The 16,825-nt window shown below is 62.6% G+C and overlaps 1 protein-coding gene across 2 annotated transcripts; it reads left to right on the forward strand.

Annotated features, from left to right (window-relative positions):
* The first annotated feature begins 1,737 nt into the window (after nt 1-1,737).
* On the forward strand, nt 1,738-15,972 carry LAT2 (linker for activation of T cells family member 2). Of its 2 annotated transcripts, XM_059414710.1 has the most exons (13): nt 1,739-2,339; nt 5,754-5,876; nt 6,292-6,331; nt 8,596-8,639; nt 8,790-8,850; nt 9,074-9,111; nt 9,368-9,403; nt 9,486-9,528; nt 9,932-9,987; nt 10,985-11,053; nt 11,271-11,342; nt 11,744-11,868; nt 15,145-15,972. In XM_059414710.1, the coding sequence occupies exons 2-12, from the start codon at nt 5,765-5,767 to the stop codon at nt 11,848-11,850; spliced, it is 678 nt and encodes a 225-aa protein (XP_059270693.1). In that variant the 5' UTR covers nt 1,739-2,339; nt 5,754-5,764; the 3' UTR covers nt 11,851-11,868; nt 15,145-15,972. The 2 variants fall into 2 exon arrangements, with proteins under 2 accessions (XP_059270694.1, XP_059270693.1); XM_059414711.1 differs by lacking the exon at nt 9,368-9,403 and having other exon boundaries at nt 1,738-2,339.
* Nucleotides 15,973-16,825: the final 853 nt, after the last annotated feature.

Raw genomic sequence — 16,825 nt, forward strand, 5'->3', positions numbered from 1 at the left:
CACAACGCAATAGCGGGAAAAAGAAGCCCGATGCGGTCAGACAGCCTGGTTGGTGTTCATAAAAAGGACAAACCACTTCAAGAATCTGCCTACACCTAGAGGACAAAGCAAAAGAAGCAGGTCCTGAGGTCCGGGGGAAGCAGAAGGATGAGGATTCTCTAGGTTCCTTTGGGTAGTGAGTTCACAACCACAAATAAACGTCAGATTTGGCTCGGGAGGAGGGGGTAGAAGGAGGTTCGTTGGCACCTTAAGATGTGGAGTTGGGGGTGCAGACATATGTGGGGCTCCAGGGCGTTCTAGAATGTCGTTCACACCTCCGGTGATTTTTCTGAAAAAGATGCACAGCTTCCCATCAGCCTTTAGGATATATATGACCCCCGAAGATTCTCAGCTTGGAATTGCTGAGTTTTTAGAGCTGTCACTTTGCTATCTGGGGATCTTGATTGGGTCCCGAGGGTGCGCACAGCGGGCCCCTCGGTGAGCAGAAAAGCCAGTGTGTCTGCAGTGAAGAGGGTTTGGGGATGGACGGTGGGGAGGGTTGCACAACCCTGGGAACATCATAAAGTCATGAGAAACCTGTAGTACACAAAACCTACTGAATTATAAAAAAAAAAATTTTTTTTTTGAAACCTTTGACGCAACTGGATGTGAACTGTCTCGTTTTTCAAACCTCTTTTCTGAGTCTTGATTTATAAATAAAATAGGACCTTGGAGGACTTTGAAAATTGACCAGAAGGGGGAACAGCCTCTTTTTTCCAAGCAGGTACAAAAAGGTGCAAAAATTATTGATGGGAAACGGGCTTGGGGAGGGTCTGAGGGCTCCCAGGTCCCACTGCAGATCGACCTGGAGACTGCCAGTGGTGAGAGGTCACGTCTGCCATTGCCAAGGCCCAGGACAGAAGCCAGGCATAGGACGGCTCCTTCCCATCAGACGGGGGAGCCTCTGTCAGTCTCTGCCAGCTGGAAACCCCTGGGCAGGCACCCAGTCTAGGGGTCAAGGGGCACCGACGCCGGCCCACGTGAGTGGGGGCCAGGCAGGTGGTCCCATCGGCAGGGCTGCTGGTGCGCCCCCCCCCCCCGCCCTCCCTGCACTTGTGGGCGCTGGGGGGACAGCAGACTGCAGACTGGGGTTCAAATCCAGCATAGCTTCCGTGCACCTCCAGCCTCATCCCCTGGGTACGTGACATCCAAGGGGCCAGTCACCAAGGGAGCCGAATGCAGCGTTGCCCCGCGTGGGGCAAGGGGGTGTGGCGGTGCCCGCACAAGTCTGGGAGTCAGCTGCCCCAGGATGGGGACAGGCTCCTGGGGCGAGGCCCGCAGGATCTCCCACATGGAGGCCGGGCAGGCGCACTACCCTTCTTCCCCACAGGGGGGCAGCCCCAGGCAGCCCTGGCCTTGGCCCTGGCCTGCTGGTGCCTTGGGGGCTGGGCCTCCTGTCTGAGCCCTGGCCGCCCCTGACAGGCTAAAAGAGAAGCCCAGTGCTCCGGCCCGGTGGGGCGGGGGGGAGGGGGGACCCCGGGACTAAGGAGCCCAGGTCTGAAATGCCAGATGGGGGTTTCCCTGGGGTCTCCTGGGAGTGTCGGTGCCACCAGGGATTTGATGGCCTTGGGCCAGTCACTTACTGCCCAGTAACAGGAGACACGGAAGCACCCCGGATGTTTATGGCCCCCCCAGGAGCCTGCGACGGCAGAACTAGCAGCCGCAGGAGGGGGTCTCTGGGAACTGTGGGGGAGGGGGGCGGGGGGAGCCATGGCTCCTGGCTCATCCCCCCCTTCTCCAGCGCTTCAGCTTGCCTCCTCGTCCCGCTTCCTCTGACACGTGCCCTATGACACTTTCTCTGTGTGTGTGTCTCTCCGCGGCCTCTCCCTCTCCGGGTGTGTATGTGTGTGTGTGCGTGGGGTTCAGTGTGTGTGTCTCTCCGCGGCTTCCTGCTCTCTGGCCGCCTGTGTGTGTCCGAGGGCTCACCCCACTCCGCTCGCCCTCTCCCCGTCTCTCTGAGTGTCTCTTCCTCTTTGTGTGACTCAGGGTTCCGTGTGTGTGTGTGTGTGTGTGTGCACGCGCGCGTGTGTCCGTCCGTGCGTCTGTCCTCTCTGAGCCCGTGCTGGTGCCTGTCGCTCTCGCCCCTCCGTCTGTCTCTCAGCGTCTCTCCCTGTCTCTGCGAGTGTCTCTGCGTCCCCGTCTGTGCAGGCCGGACCGGCCGGCGGATGTGAGGGATGATTCAGGGCTGACAGGAAGCCGCCGCCTCGCCCGCTGCCCGCCAGTATCCGCGGCGTCGCGTCCGCTCGGCAGGTGCGCCGGCTCGGCATGAGGGGGCCGCAGTGACAGGGCCCGGCTCTCAGGTGAGTCTTCCTCGGCGGGGCCCGGGGCGGGGGGCCCCCGAGGCTGCCTCCCACCGACCCCCCACGGGGGTGGGAATGGCCCTACGGGGCCTGCGGGAGGGCTGGGGGGTTGGGAAGTTGCTAGAACACCTGGCTCTCCCTCGCTTGGCCCCCTGGCTAGGGACCCCGCTCTCGCGACCCTGCTCGGGTCCGGGGCTCCAGCGCTTCCCCCCGCCCCCACCCCAGCGCCTTCCCCAGTCCAGCCTACACGGGCCTGGGGGGCGGGGGGTCTCCTGGCAGGAGTGGGGGGGGGGGTCTCATTGCTTCCAGAGACCCGGTGAGGGGCCAGACCCAGGAGCCTTGGTTTCTTCATCTGCGAAATGGGGCTGAAACATCCCTGCCGCTCGGCTGGGGGAGGGCGGGTGAGACTCTGGGCAAGTGTGCCCAGAGCCCGCCGGGGCCCCGGACCAGAGGGAAGCAGGCTTCTCCCTCCGCCGCCGCCCATGCCCGGCCCCCAGCCTGGCCCAGCAGCCCTGGGCTGGGGAGCTCCTTGACGCCGACCGCCACCCTCCCCCACCTCTGCCCCAGGACCAGGGCTGCCCGGGCCCCCGCAGTGGCCACCTGAGCCTCCGGAGCCTCCATTAGAGGCCCCTAGGCTGAAGGCCTAGATGACGGGGAAAACGGAACAGAGTCCGGCGGATAAAACTCCCCAGGGCTCGGACCCAACCTCTGTCTCCTACCCCATAGGCCGCCCTGTGGCCCAGGGAGGCCTCCTTCCGCAGGTGCGGCCTGAGGCGGGCGGGGAGCCGGGGCAGGAGGGGGTCTCTGAGGGCCTTTCCCGCTGGCCAGGCCCAGCCCCGAGGGCTTTCCCCCAGCCCGGCTGTTGCAAACTTTGTTCATCTGAAAACTGCGTACTTCCCTTTGTGCTATTTTGGCCTGCGAACCACGGCCTGTGGCCGCCTAGCGTCCCCGCCCGACCCAGCCCTGCCGGCCCCTTGGGGCCCTTCTGGGGGCTCAGCCTCCTCCCCCAGACCTCTTCCGCCAGCTCAGAGCCTGGTGGGAAAGCCAGGCCTGGAGGCAGGTTGACTCCGTCTGGGGGCCGCCCATGGCCTGTTCCTCAGATGGGTCTCTCTTTTAAAAAACATTTCATGGTTCTTAGAAAAGGTAATACAAGACAGGGGTCCAAGAGCAGGGAAGGCCTTGGGGGTCGGCGCGGCCCGAGCTTGGGGATCCTGGCTCCGGGACTGGCTCGCTGGAGGAACTTGGACCAAGTGCTCCCTCTCTGGGCCTCGCTGTTCCTCCCCGGCATCGCCCACGGTGTGTCTTGGTGTGTCTGGGACAACGGAGGGGCTGGGGCGGATCCCAGCCTGCCCTGGGGTCCCGGCGTGATGGCCCACGTGTGAGGCAGGGGTGCGGTGGAGCGAGGCTCAGGCCCGCGTGCAGGGGTGGGGAAACAGGCAGGAATTCTCTGATAACGTTGGTGCAGGCTGCCCGCCGCCCAGAGGCTGCCCCGTCCCCTTCCACAGAGACCCTGCTGCTTGTCCCAGGAGAGCAGGGGCATCCGGGAAGCAAGAAGGCTCTCTGGGGGCCCGGATCCCCTGGGATGGTGGGCCGCCCTCCCCCGGGACGGCGGCCTCGAGGGCCAGGCCTCAGGAGCACGAGGGAGTTCTCCAAACCAGAAACAGGAGCCCGCACAGGCTTCTCTCCGGGAAGCCCGAACGCCGAGCCCGGCTGCTTATCATCTGCCGGCAGTTCTTTGAGAAAGGCCCTGGGTTGGTCCCCATTTTACAGATGAGAAGACTGAGGCTAACAGATCCCGAGGCACAGGCAGAAGTCCTCCCTCCACGACCCGGTGCTCTCAGCCCTGCACCACCGCCAGTGCCCTTGGGCTGCGGCTTGAGGCCCAGCAGACAGCCTGCCCCGGTGTGGCCCTGGTGGACGGAAGGAGGAGGCTATGCAGGCTCGGGGGGGGGTGGTAGGGTCCAGTCCCCGAGCACAGGGGCTCCCCACGGACGCCCTCCTATCCCATCACGAGGTTTGGGAATTCTGGAGTTCCCGCTGACTCACTCGGTGTTCGAGGAAGGAGAGAGGCTTCACCGGGACAGCCCGGATGGAGCTCAGTGTGGCTCAGGGCTCCTTGTCCTTTGTGCCATGAGGGTTCAGGAAGCTCGGGGACGTGAGGGGGCAGCCCAGTGCAGCCGAGGCCTCAGGGGAGCCCAAAACAGGAGCTGGGCAGGACAGAGCTCAGCTTCTCCCTGTGCCTCGCCTTCCCCAGCTGTAAAGTGGGGAGAAGCCCTCCTCCCGGGGGGCCGAGCCTGCAGAAACAGACATGCACAGAGGGGACGCTCCTGGGGCAGGGCTCCCTCGGAAACCCCGCTACGGCCCTCAGCTGTGTCCCTCGCCACTGCCAGGAGACTGACTGGGTCTCTCGGGATGCCAAGATTCTCCTGGGAAACCCCCCCAAGAGGGCTGTACTTGTCCTCCCTGGCCTGGGTGTGTGGCTGCCTGTGGCTTGGTCAAGGACAGGCCATCACAGCGTGGCTCCTCCACTGGGGCCGGTCACTGACCCAGTGTCAGGCTGGGTTCCGAGGTTCCCTTCCCCACAGGGTCCCCCCTCCCAGTCTCTCCCCAGAGCACCCTTCCTCCCCTACAGCCCTCAAGACCCCCTCGGTGTTTAACGAACAAAACCCCAGGAAGCCTGGGTGGCTCAGTCGATTAAGCGTCTGCCTTTGGCTCAGGTCGTGATCTCAGGGTCCTGGGATCGAGCCCCGCATTGGGCTCTCTGCTCAGCGGGGAGCCTGCTTCTCCCTCTGCCTGCCGCTCCCCTGCTTGTGCTCTTTCTGTCCCTCTCTCTCTGACAAATAAATAAATAAATGAAATCTTAGAAAGGAAGGAAATCCCACTCCCAGCTCCCCTGGGGGGCACAGAGAGGGACAGAGAAGTGCCCTAGGGTGCGTGGGGGCTACCAGGTCTTCTGTATGGAAGGAACCAAGGACTGAGCTCGGGGAGCAAAGCTGGGTTTGCAGGGGGCGACAGGTGAGGCTGTCCGGAGGCTGGAGTTGGAATCCTGTCTTTCTCCTTTGCAGCCGGGATCCCCAGCCTCAGTTTCTGTGTCTGTGAAATGTTGGGAGCCTCTCCCGCCAACAAGTGGTTGTGTGGATTAAGCGAGGGCACTTTGAGACATATCCACATGGGGCGGTCTGGTGGGTCCCCAGAACCTTCCAGCACTTACCAAGTGTGGGGGACAGCCCTGGGGGCCCGGGATGAAGGTCTGGGCTCAGATGGGGGAGCAGGCCTGGCTGTGGCCTGACTCGGTCCTCGGACAGGGAGGGGTGATGGTGCTTCCATGGCCTGGGCTCCACTGTGGGGCTGTCAGGAGGGTCTGGGGGTGACAGACACCCGACAGAGCCGGTCACAGGGGGTCCTACGTTGCAGCACTGCTGGACATGTGGCCAGGAGTGGACATGAATGTGGAGAGCGAGCTGCTGTGGCCCGGGGTGGCCCTGTTGCTGCTGCTGGGGACAGTGGCCAGCTTGTGCGTGCGCTGCTCCCGCCCAGGTAAGGGCACGTGGCAGGGACAGGGGTAGGGTCCCTAGCCCAGGCTGCGGTCCAAAGGCGGTCAAACAAGTCTCACAAGGCAGGGAGGAGGCCCTGAGCCACCCATGAAGACAGGGGGGGTCTGGTTCACTGTGGGCTTTGGTTTTGTTGGGGCTGGGGAATGTTCTGGAAAAACGGGGGTTGGGGGGCTGCTGTGCTGCCTGCAGCATCCACCTTCTCCAGGCTCTGCTCTCCTAATAGCAAACATCCTGTCCACGACGGGTGGCCCAGGGGGTGGGCTGGCTGGCCCCCACGTCCCATTCGTCCGATCTGAGGCCTGCCCAGGGCACCGGGGAGCCAAGAGGAAGGCGGATGTCGGATCTCCGTTCCCACCCGGGGCGGGGGGTCGCTCGCTAATCCAGGTTTGTTCTTGCAGCGGTGAAGAAGTCTGAGAAGATCTATGAGCAGAGGAGCCCGTGAGTGTCCCGGTGTCCCCGGCCCAGGGACTTCGTGTCCCCTGACTGTGGGCAAGCACACAGGCTTCCCCCTCGTGTTGTCCACACACCCCTGCCCTCAGCCCTTGCTCCCGCCGCCTCCACGCTGGGCTCTAGTGGGTCCAGAGCAGTCCAGCGAGGGAGGAAACCTCCGGGCTCTCCGCGCACTGCCCCCTCGCCCCTCCCCACCCCCGCCTTTGGGAGAGCTTTGGGGAAATGGGGTGCCACTCTCTGGCGGGCCCCCCTCTATCTCCAGAGATCCACCCTCTGCCCCCAGCCTGGGGGAGCCCACCGGGCTGGCGCTGGGGCTTGACAGACAGCCCTGCCCTCCCCGGCCATGCGGGGAGCAGTGAGCCACGCGCAAGTCTCCCTGGAAAAGTCCAGCCGAGCTCTGGGAGGGCGTGGTGGGCATGTCCTCGGGGGCTCGGGAGAAGGCAAAAGGAGACATGGCAGAGAGAGAACGTGGCGGGTGGTTCCCCCTGCAGGCCTGGGGTGGACACTTTCTTCTGGGGACAAGGTGGCACGTGTGGGCATCTCTGGTGCGGCGTGAGATGGATGAGGAGGGCCTCGACTGTGGGGAGAACCCGTGGCCTCTGTCCTAAGGGCAGAGGGGAGCCACAGAGGAGCTGGGAAGAAGGAGGTAGGGGTAGAGAGGAAATGGGGTGGGGGGTCACTGACCCCAGGCCAGGCAGTGGGGTCCGGGCCGGGTGGAGCTCCAGGCACACCCCCCGGGGGAGGCCTGGGGGCCTCTGAGACCTGCGTGCGACATGCACACGGGCCAGCACGCCCACTCACACCCCCTGCCACCCCCCCATTCCTGTTCAGGGGAGCGCTCCTCTCCCCGCCACGGGTGCCGTGTGTGTGTGTGTGTGTGTGTGTGTGTGTGTGTGTACACGCACCCCTGCGCGCTCCCGCCTGGGGAAGGAACTCACGTACAAATACAAAAGCACACACACACCCTTTCTCATTTCCTTTTGCAACTGAAAAGCCACAATGAAATTTGAAAATAGAATGTCCCCATCCATGCCCACCCCTGGGGCTGGGGCTGGGGCTGGGCTTTTTCAGGCTTCTCTGGCCACTTGGTCCTCCAGATGACCAGCCCACAGTCTCCACTGGGGCTGCCCCCCACTGCCCCGCCCCTGCCCCCAGGCAGGCCTCCCTAGTCTCCCCTCCTCTCTCAGTGCCTGCCCACTCCGGGCCTCTGATCGATGTTAGAAACACAGGCTGTTTGAGCCAGAAATGAAACCACCTCATAATGGGAAGTGGAAAGGCTGGGCCTGGGCAGGAGGAGGCCGGGAGGGGAGAACCCCACTTCACTTGGGTTGAGTCCTGCCCGTGCGTTGAGAACATCCTTCCTAAATCAGGTCACCCTGACCCCTCCCCAGCCCCCCTACCCCAGAGCTCCTGGAAGGCTGGGCCAGGCGCCCCTTCTGGTCCAGAGGAGGAACCCAAAAGGCTTTAAAGAAGCTAATCTGCTCTACCGTCCTTAGCAGTGGCTTCCATCCTCAAGGGAACTTCACGCTCCAAAATGGCAGCTAGAGCACCAGCCCTCACCTGTGTGTTCCAAGCAGTAGTAAGAAGGAAGGACAAGGACAAAAAGGGTGCACTTCTGTTGGCAATGCCTCTTCTAAAGTCCCAACAATCTTGGCTTGCGTCTCATTAACTAGAGCTTAATCACATGGCCACACTCAGGCACGAGAGAGGCTGGAAGATACAGTCTTCTAGGTGGACCTAAATAAAAATCCATTTCCGAGGAAGAAGGAAATGCCGGGCATGGCCAGCTGCCTTGCTGTGTCTGCTAAGCCTTGAACTTACCTCGCCAGTTATGTGGGAGTAAATGGTGCATTTGAACATCTCAGGAAGGCTGGTTACCCTCTGGTTGATGTCCCTGAAGAGTCGCCGGACCCTCACCTCAGAATCAGAGGGCCACCACCCCAGCCCTGCCCGCAGCCCTTCCGGACCATCTCCGGGGGTCCTGGGGAGGCCGTGGAGGCTGCCGGCTCCAGCTCGGGGCTGTACAAGAAGCGTGGACGCCCGGTGGGCAGAGTTGGGGACTAGTCCAGAGAATGGGGGCTTCGGGAAGCCCTGGACCTGAGGCCCAGAGAGGGGTCAGCTCCTCCTCTCTCTCTTGCCCTGGTCTGCCCCTCCCCACTCTGGTCCTTGTCCCTGTCTGTCCGTCTCTCCTGTCTGTCACTTGGGCTATGGGGGGCCAGACCCTGGTTCGGCACAGCTCTGTGTTTTTCCAGGGAGGAGAGTCAACAGAACTTTGCGGTGGCCCGGACCTATTCCTGTGAGTCCCCGAGCCCAAGGGTCCAGGGACGAGGCTCAGGGTTGGGGGTGTCCATCTGGGGACTGCGGCCAGGCCCGATCTCGTGGCATGGGGGGACGGCGCTGGCAGGTTGGCCTGGAGGCCCAACCAACACCCCCTTGTCCTTTGCAGTGGTCAGGCAAGCCTGGCCTGGGGCCCTGGTGGACATGGACTCCGACGTGGCCCCAACAAGGTAGGACTAAGCCCCCTATCCCAGGCCCGGAGGGGTCACAGCCCCATAGGAGGCCATGGGAAGGTCCCCAGCTGGCTGAGCTCAGGCCAAGCCCTTGGACCTCGGAGCCCCAGAGCTGGACCGTGAGGGCCCCACGAGGGGGCTGTGGGGCCGTCGTTCCCGAAACCCCGGGGGCTCTTCCCCGCCGGCCCCCCTCAGCTCCTCGCTCCCCCCTTTCCTGCAGGAAGGACAAGCTGCTGCGCTTCTCCCCCAGCCTCGAGGGTGAGTGGCCCTGAGACGCGGGGTGGGGCAGGGGTGAGGCGGGCCGAGGCAGGTGAACATCCGGTGGGACAGGTGCAGCGTGGGGAGGCCCGAGGGCCCGGGGGAGTTGGGCCGGGCCTGGCCGGGAGGAGGTAGAGAGACCCGGTGTCTAGGTGGGAAGGCAGGAAACACCTGGGCCCTTGGAGGCCCTTCCCTGGGGACGGGGGTGGGCCGGGGGCCGGAGGAAGCCGTGAGCCCAGCCCGGCCTTTCTTCCAGATTCTGAGTCCTCCAGGTACCAGAACTTCAGCAAAGGTGGGTGGGACCCCGGGGCGCGGGGGCTGCGGTGGGGCCCGCGGGCCGAGCGCTCAGGCCTGACCCTCGCCTCCTCCTGCAGGGACCAGACGGGGACCCAGATCCGGCCCCGAAGCAGCCCACCCGTGAGTGGCCTTCTCTGGCCCGCGCCCCCCCCTCCCCTCTAACCCCCCAACGTCCTCCCTCTGGGAAAGCTTCCCGCCCTCGAAGCCATGGGGCCCAGGAAGGTGCTCGGTAGCCCACTTCCCCTCAGGGGGCCACGTCCCTCCTTTGTGGGGACAGGGACGTGGCCCCTCTCTAGGGCATCGCCCAGAGATAAGTTCCATGAATCCCAGAGAGCAAGAATCAGGGATGTCTCTCTGGCTCGCGGATGGGTCACCTGAGGCCCAGGGAAGACGGAGACTTACTTAGAGTGACGAGTCAGTCGGGCTGGAGCCACGCGGGGTGGCAGCTAGAGCATCCGCCGGGACCCCCTCGGCCCAAACCCCGGCCTGCCCAGCCACCTCTGTGTCTGTGTCTTCTTGCCAGAGACCCCATTTCCATGGACTATTACAACTGGGGGCAGTTCCGGAAGCCCCGGGAAGGTGAGGGGGAGGGGGCAGGGGAGCCCCGGGACGCCGGCGGAGGTGGGGGCAGGCCCCCCGGGAGCAGAGGAGGGAAGGGGTGTGTGTGGGAAGCAGGGAGGGGAGAGAGCAGCAGAGGTGCGGGAACAAGAAGGGGAGCTGGGAGGGGGGTAGCGGGGGGAGGCTGAGCCCCTCATCACTCGGGGGCCCCCTCAGGGCTGGGCAGCCCCTGATGAGTGCTGTGGGACCTCGGAGGAAGGCCCCGGGCCAGGCAGCCACGCTGATACTCCGAGTCCTACAGGCTCTAAGGAGGCTGGGGTCTTGGGACCTTGACACCTTGGCTTTACGGAAGGAGAAACTGAGGACGGGGGGGGGGGGGGGCCTGCTGGGAGGAGCTCAGGTCCAGGCTTGAAGCCCGCCACCCGCCCCCTGCCCCCCGCTCCTGCCTGGGCCACCCGGGCTGCAGGGGTGGGGCGCACGGCAGGCAGAGAGGGGGATTCTCTTCTCCCCCCCACCCCTGCTGAATATGGGAGGGACCCTCCCTCCTCCCTTGAAGCCGCTTTGGCTCAGATGACTGCCACTGGGGGGCGCAGCGGTTGGCGCTCAGCTTGCAGGGGCGACGAGGGGGTGCCAGGCTCTGCTGGCCCCGTTGGGCCTAGGCCCACCCTGCCTGCCTGATGGTTAGGCTTTAGGACAGCCCAGGCCTGCTTCCTGTCTCTCCACGGCCCCCAGCGGCTCTCCCCGCCCCTCCCTGCCCGGTAGCAATGGGCCTCCCTCCCTCCCCCTGATGTCCCCTCCCCCGTGCATCTGGGGTGAACTTGGAAGACCAGCAAGGAGCCCAGGGTGGAGGCCGCCGGAGCCAGGCCAGCGTCCGCTAAGAACCTTGTCCAGGAGAATGTTCCGAGACCCCGTGCGGGACACAGAGGGCGGGGGGGCTTGGCAGGGCAGGCCAAGACAGGACGGAGGGAGGAGGAGCCAGGCCCGCCGGGGCAACCTGACCCTCCCCCTCCCCTGGCAGATGAGGACAACGAGGATGCCAATTCCTACGAGAACGTGCTCATCTGCGCGCAGACGGAGCCCGACTCAGGTGAGGCTGCGGCCGGGGACTGGGCAGGGACTGACCGCCCGCACCGGTCAAAGTCACCGCCCGCCTCCAACCCAGAAGGGAAGGTTCGCCCTTGGCTCGAGCACCTGGGTGAGGCCCCAGGGGTCCCGGCCAGGGTCCCTTCTTCCCCTGAGGGGCCTGACGACCGGCCACAGCGGCTGCCGCCGGTGCCAGCCCCTCTCCCGGGGTCTCCTTGTAGGTGACGAGGGATCGGAGGATTACCAGAACTCCGCATCCATCCGGCAGTGGCGGGAGTCCAGGAGGGCCGTGGGTATGTTGGGGGAGAGCAGGGGCTCCGGACTTGGGGGAGGGGGGCCTGGCCTGGGAGGATCGGGCAGGGGGGCTGTGGAGAGGGAGGGAGCATCGGTTGTGCGTGGGGGGCTGGCCTGCGAGGATGGGGGAGGGCAGGCTCCCGTGTCGCTCTTGTAGCTGATTTCACAACGCAGCCTCTGGCCCATCTGTGGCCGCCGTGGCCTGGAACCACGCCAGGCCCCCCCCGGGTGGAAATCTCTGGCAAACCCCAGAGATGGGACCGGTGCAGCGTTCCGTGTAGCATTTCCTGCAGGCTATTCCGCGGCATCTGGGGGCCTGGGCCCGAGCCCCCGGCTGGGGGAACAGGTGTGGGTGTGTCCGCATGACCCGTCTGCCCCCCATCTGCCCGCTGGTCCGCAGAGCGAGCCCCGAGGGAAGAGCCTCCGACCCCGGCAGGCAGCCCAGACGAGGACGACGACGACGACCCTGATTACGTGAATCAGAGCGTGGCAGCCCCAGAAGCCTAGGAAGGCTCTGGAAGGAAGGTACGGCCACTCCTCTGCAGCGGCCTCCACCCAGGGTGGTGGACCTCACAGGCCTGAAGGGGCCCCAGCCCATCCCAAGGGGAAAACAGGACTAGGGGAGCCACACGGGGGTCCCGGCGGGGGGTCAAGGGGTAGCACCCATGGGTGCTGAAATGGGGGGCTCTGTAGGGCGTTGGGACTGAGCTCCTGAGCTGTCTGTGCCCACCCTGCCTCCAACGCCACGGCAGGCCTGGTGACGTCACAGCCCCACGGCAGCCACAAGGGCCTCCGTCTGCTGTTGGGGGTGTCGGGCCGAGGCAGCTGGAGAGTGGTGGGGTGAAGGGGTGGGCCCCGGGGAGCTCTCTGCAGCCTCGAGCGAGGGCCTTGACCTTGTGGGTTAACCTTGTGGGACTCTCTTCCTCCCTTGCAAAATGGAGCAAATGGGACACAGCACGTGGAGGACAACAGGGGTGGGTGTGGGCCCGGGGGGTAGGGGGCGGCGTCCGTGAGGGTCGCGGCTGGATCTGCTCTGGCTCCCCAAACGCACAGGGCGCTCAGCCTCCCGCCCCGGGACCGGCGAGCTGCTGGGGCCCCGGCTGTAACCCCGCGCGGGAGGGGGGACTGACCCGAGAGGGTTCTCGAAGGCAGGCTGGCGGGCAGCTCCCGGGCTGGGAGAGGAGGCCTCGGAAGCATGAGCCCACCGCTCACCCGCTCCCCGACGTCTCCCGGGCCTCTCTGGGGGGGGCCAGTCAGCCTCAGGGGCTGGGGACCCAGCAGTGAACGAAATCCACCCATGGGTGCCCGGAGCATGTGGCTCTTGATCTCAGGGGTGTGAGTTCGAGCCCCACGTTGGGTGTAGAGAGGAATTAAAATTAAAATCTTTTTTTTAAGATTATCTATTTATTTATTTGACAAAGAGAGAGAGAGAGATCACAAGTAGGCAGAGAGGCAGGCTCCCCACTGAGCAGAGAGCCCGATGCGGGGCTCGATCCCAGGACCCCGGGATCATGACCTGAGTCGAAGGCAGAGGCTTAACCCACGGAGCCACCCAGGCACCCCTAAAATTAAAATCTTGAAAGAGAAAAAAAATCTACCCAAATCCCTGACCGTTCAGGGCGTCCCTCTGGGGAGAGTGAAGACACAGATGGCTGCGGGCTGAGAGGCAGGGCAGGAAGGACAGGTAGCATGTGAGGGAGTGATAAGCTCCACGGAGACAAACCCACAGGCAGGAGGCCGCGGACGGCGGGCCTGGGGTGGCCAGAGCAGCTGGGGTGCTCCCTGCCTGCCCCACCGGGGGGGGGGGGGGGGGGGAAGTATGTGCAGGGGAGCAGAAGCATGCCCAAAGGGTCTGACAACAGGGGAGGGGGCAGCCCTTGTTGGGGGGGCGGCCACGCAGCAGCCCCTGGGTTCTCTGAGATGGGCGGGGGCGCGGCCTGGGATCCTGGGAACAGGATCCTTGGCTGCCGAGAGGGGAAATATATTCAGGGGACAGTAGGGGCGCACAGAGACCGGTGAGAATCCAGGTAAAGGGGGGAAGCAAACATGCATAGAGTTTTCTTTTGTCTCAGATTTTTTTTAAGTTTATTTATTTTGAAGTAAGTTTAACACCCAACATGGGGCTCGAACGCACGACCCCAAGATCAAGAGTCACACGCATTCCCAACTGAGCCAGCCGGGTGCCCCGTCTCTGTGTATTTCTGAAATTTCTTCTTGAGGGCTTGGTCGACCCATCGGATCTTGGGTATCATGTTGGTTGACCTCCACGTGACTGCATTTTTCCATTTTTCTGGTGATTTCTGGCATCGTCACCTTGTGGTTGGAAAAGATGTTATGGTCTGATCTCGATCTTCTTATGTTTACTGAGCCTTGTTTGGTGGCCTAACAAGCGGTCTGTTCTGAAGAATGTTTCGAGTACACTTGGAAACAATGTGTATTATTGTTTGGATGGAATGTTCTGTGTTTCTCTGTGATGTCCGAAATGGCAGCTGTTTTTTTGGTTTTTTTTTTGTCTTTTGTGGGTTTTTTTATTTTTTGTTTTTATTTATTTATTTTTAAAGATTTTATTTATTTGTTTGACACAGACATCACAAGTAGGCAGAGAGGCAGGCAGAGAGAGAGGGGGAAGCCGACTCCCTGCTGAGCAGAGAGCCCGATGTGGGGCTCAATCCCAGGACACTGGGATCATGACCTGAGCGGAAGGCAGAGGCTTTAACCTGCTGAGCCACGCAGGCGCCCCTCGCGGCTGGTTTTGAAGGCGGAGCCCACAGGGTTCACTGATGCACTGGGCGTTGGGGGCCAGGTAGAGAGGAGCCATGGGTGGCAGGTCTTTTGGCTGAGCGAGAGGATGTCACTGTCCCCAGTGAGAGGCTGTGGGCAGGGCAGGCCTCGTGGGAAAACCAGCTTATTTCTGGACCTGTTTGGCTCGAGCAGGCACGAGGCAGGCGGAGATGCACGGGGCACTGGTGGGTGCTGGTGAGATCAGCGGTGCGGGGGAGGGGGCTACTTGTGTTGGGAACACAGGAGCCCCCAGACGGGGAGTGAACATTCCAGAAGCTCTGCTTCAGAGGGGAGCAGAGATGTGGGGCAGATGTTTGAGCTGTAAGGTGGGCTGGTTCAAGCTTGGGGTCTGGCCGAGGCTGGACCTGGATCGTGGGTGCTGTCCCACTCTGGGCACGGGACGCCACAGGCTGGCATCTGCGGTGGCCTGCTGAGGGCCAGAGGGACCCGATCTCTGTGTTCAAAGAAGTGGAAGGTTTGCTCGGTGAGGCAGAAATGGTGCTGAGTTAGATCTGATGCTCCTGGCAGGTCCCTTCTGGGTTGGAGGGGAAGGTCAGTCACCAGTCCTGTGCTGACTGACCCCAGCCTTGGCCAGGATCCACGAGCATAGGAATTTAGGAGGGAAAAAAGGCTGCTTGGGGCGCTGAGCCTCTGCCTTTGGCTCAGGTCATGGTCTCAGGGTCCTGGGATCAAGCCTTGCATGGGGCTCTCTGCTCAGCAGGGAGCCTGCATCCCCCTCCCCCTACTTGTGATCTCTGTCAAATAAATAAAATCTTAAAAAAAAACAAACAAACACACACACATAAAACAAGGAGGCTGCTCGATGGGCGGGTCCTTCTCAGCCTGGCTGCAGCAAAGTGGCTGAGAACTGACTATCACCATGCCTCCCTCCCTGACCCTGACTCTGACCCTGACTCTGCCCGTGACCTAGCCATCCCAGTGCCAGGGCGGGGGTGGGGAAGAAAGTGCTAGTGCAAGCCACCTTCTCCCTTCTAACAAACCTTTTCGGTCTTCATTAAGGAGCCGAGGGAGCCACTAGGCCGAGGGCTGTTTACTGCCTCCCCTGGGGTCACTTCTCTCTCGGGAGCTGCCCAACCTCTAGACGGCCCACGGTCACTCCTGGGAGATGCACCGAGACGTCCAGAGGACCATCCGTCAGGCCGTGGGGGGCCGGCCGGGGACAGGACAGTTATATGGAGAAACCAGCCCCTGGCCCGGCTTCTGCGAGAGCCCAAGGCTGAGGGCAGCGTGGCTCCTGCCCTGACCGATGCCCCGGGGTCAAGGCGAGCTACCTTCCTGTCCCCACGTCTGAGAAACACCGCGTGTCGCTGGGATTCCTGTGCCTTTTTGCTTCGGATTCAGATTCCAAATTGCTGACTCGTGTCGATGGCTGGGATCTTTTTTGTGAGCCGTGGACGTGGACAGTTAATTTATGTGGGTGGGACCGTATTTAATAATCTACAGCCCCGGGTGCAGAGCGTCACCTGTCTCGTCTCCTGGAAGCATTACACGTCATGGCCACCATCGGGGGGGCCCCAGAGCCCCATTCTTCGGGCCTCAGTCCACTTGGAGGCGGTGAGGCTACAGGACAGCCCTTCCGTGGGGACGTCTGCTGTGGGCAAAGCACGTCGTGTTTCTGGAGAAGGAGCAGTGCGGAGCGGCTGAGTGGCACCCCTCTCCGTTGTCCCCGAGTCCTCCCCGGCCCCAGGACTGGACTCGCTGAGCTGAGCAGGAACCCAGCTGCCTCACTGCAACCAGGGACCTTCGGAGGCAGATAAAGCCACAGCCAGAGGGACTAGATGTTTCCTTCGACTGAAACGTCTCAATAAAGCCTGTTCTTACTAGCGATTCTCGCGTCTGCATTTCCTGCTTCGTGCAAAGCCTTCCAGGGGAGCGGAAGTCAAGCCTCTTGCCTAATGGAAAAGGACACTGAGGCCCTGAGCGAGAGGAGCCCGGTCCTGGAGGCCACGCTTTCCAGGGCGCTAAACTGACTTTCCAGAGTTAATGCCATCCGTTAGGAAATGAGAAGGAAAAACAGAACACAGCTGCTGGCCCCTTGTTCCTTCCTACGCAGTGTCCCATCTCCCAGGCTCAGAGACGCGAGGGGGACAGTGGGCTACGGAGGGGGGTCTGGGCGGGGAGGAGTCCGACCTCCACGGTTACGGGGTGTGCGGCACAGACACGTGCCTCTGGGCCCTGGTCCTCCCCTGCAGACTCACAGTGATCAGGAGGCTCCAGATAAGGGGAATATTGGGAAATAGGTTAAAATGTTCTTTAAAACCTTACTTTGCCATTTTTGAGAACCTTAATTCTCCCCCTCCACCTTTTCCTAAAAAAATTTTTTATCTATTTGAGAGAAAGGGAGAGAGTGAGGGAGCAGGGGGGAGGGGCAGGAGCCACGGAGCAAGGAGCCTGCTGCAGAGCTCCACCCAGGACCGAGATCACGACCTGAGCCGAAGGCAGGGGTCGGACATCACCCGACTGAACCACCCAGGAGCCCCTTTTCTTTCTACTTTTATGTACACCGGTATTTTTTTGTAATTTGAAAAACGGGGAAAAAATTAGACCTCGTGGGGGAGAAACGATCATACGAGGTAACAGAGAATTTACTGGGGAACAGAGAAGGCCAGTGGGCAGGTGTCACACCACTGTCCCCGGTGACCCCTGCCGGTCCTCTCTGAAGGCCTCACTGCCCCAGGCT

This window comes from Mustela nigripes, chromosome 11 (assembly GCF_022355385.1).
Source record: "Mustela nigripes isolate SB6536 chromosome 11, MUSNIG.SB6536, whole genome shotgun sequence".
In the NCBI taxonomy this organism is placed as follows: domain Eukaryota; kingdom Metazoa; phylum Chordata; class Mammalia; order Carnivora; family Mustelidae; genus Mustela; species Mustela nigripes.

What these genes read in the sequence shown, in the direction of transcription:
- LAT2 (XM_059414710.1), top strand. Translation starts at nt 5,765, where the DNA reads ATGTGGCCAGGAGTGGACATGAATGTGGAGAGCGAGCTGCTGTGGCCC. An exon ending in CTTCTCCCCCAGCCTCGAGG is followed by an intron (nt 9,112 to 9,367) that starts GTGAGTGGCCCT and finishes CCTTTCTTCCAG; the next exon opens with ATTCTGAGTCCTCCAGGTAC. An exon ending in GTACCAGAACTTCAGCAAAG is followed by an intron (nt 9,404 to 9,485) that starts GTGGGTGGGACC and finishes CTCCTCCTGCAG; the next exon opens with GGACCAGACGGGGACCCAGA.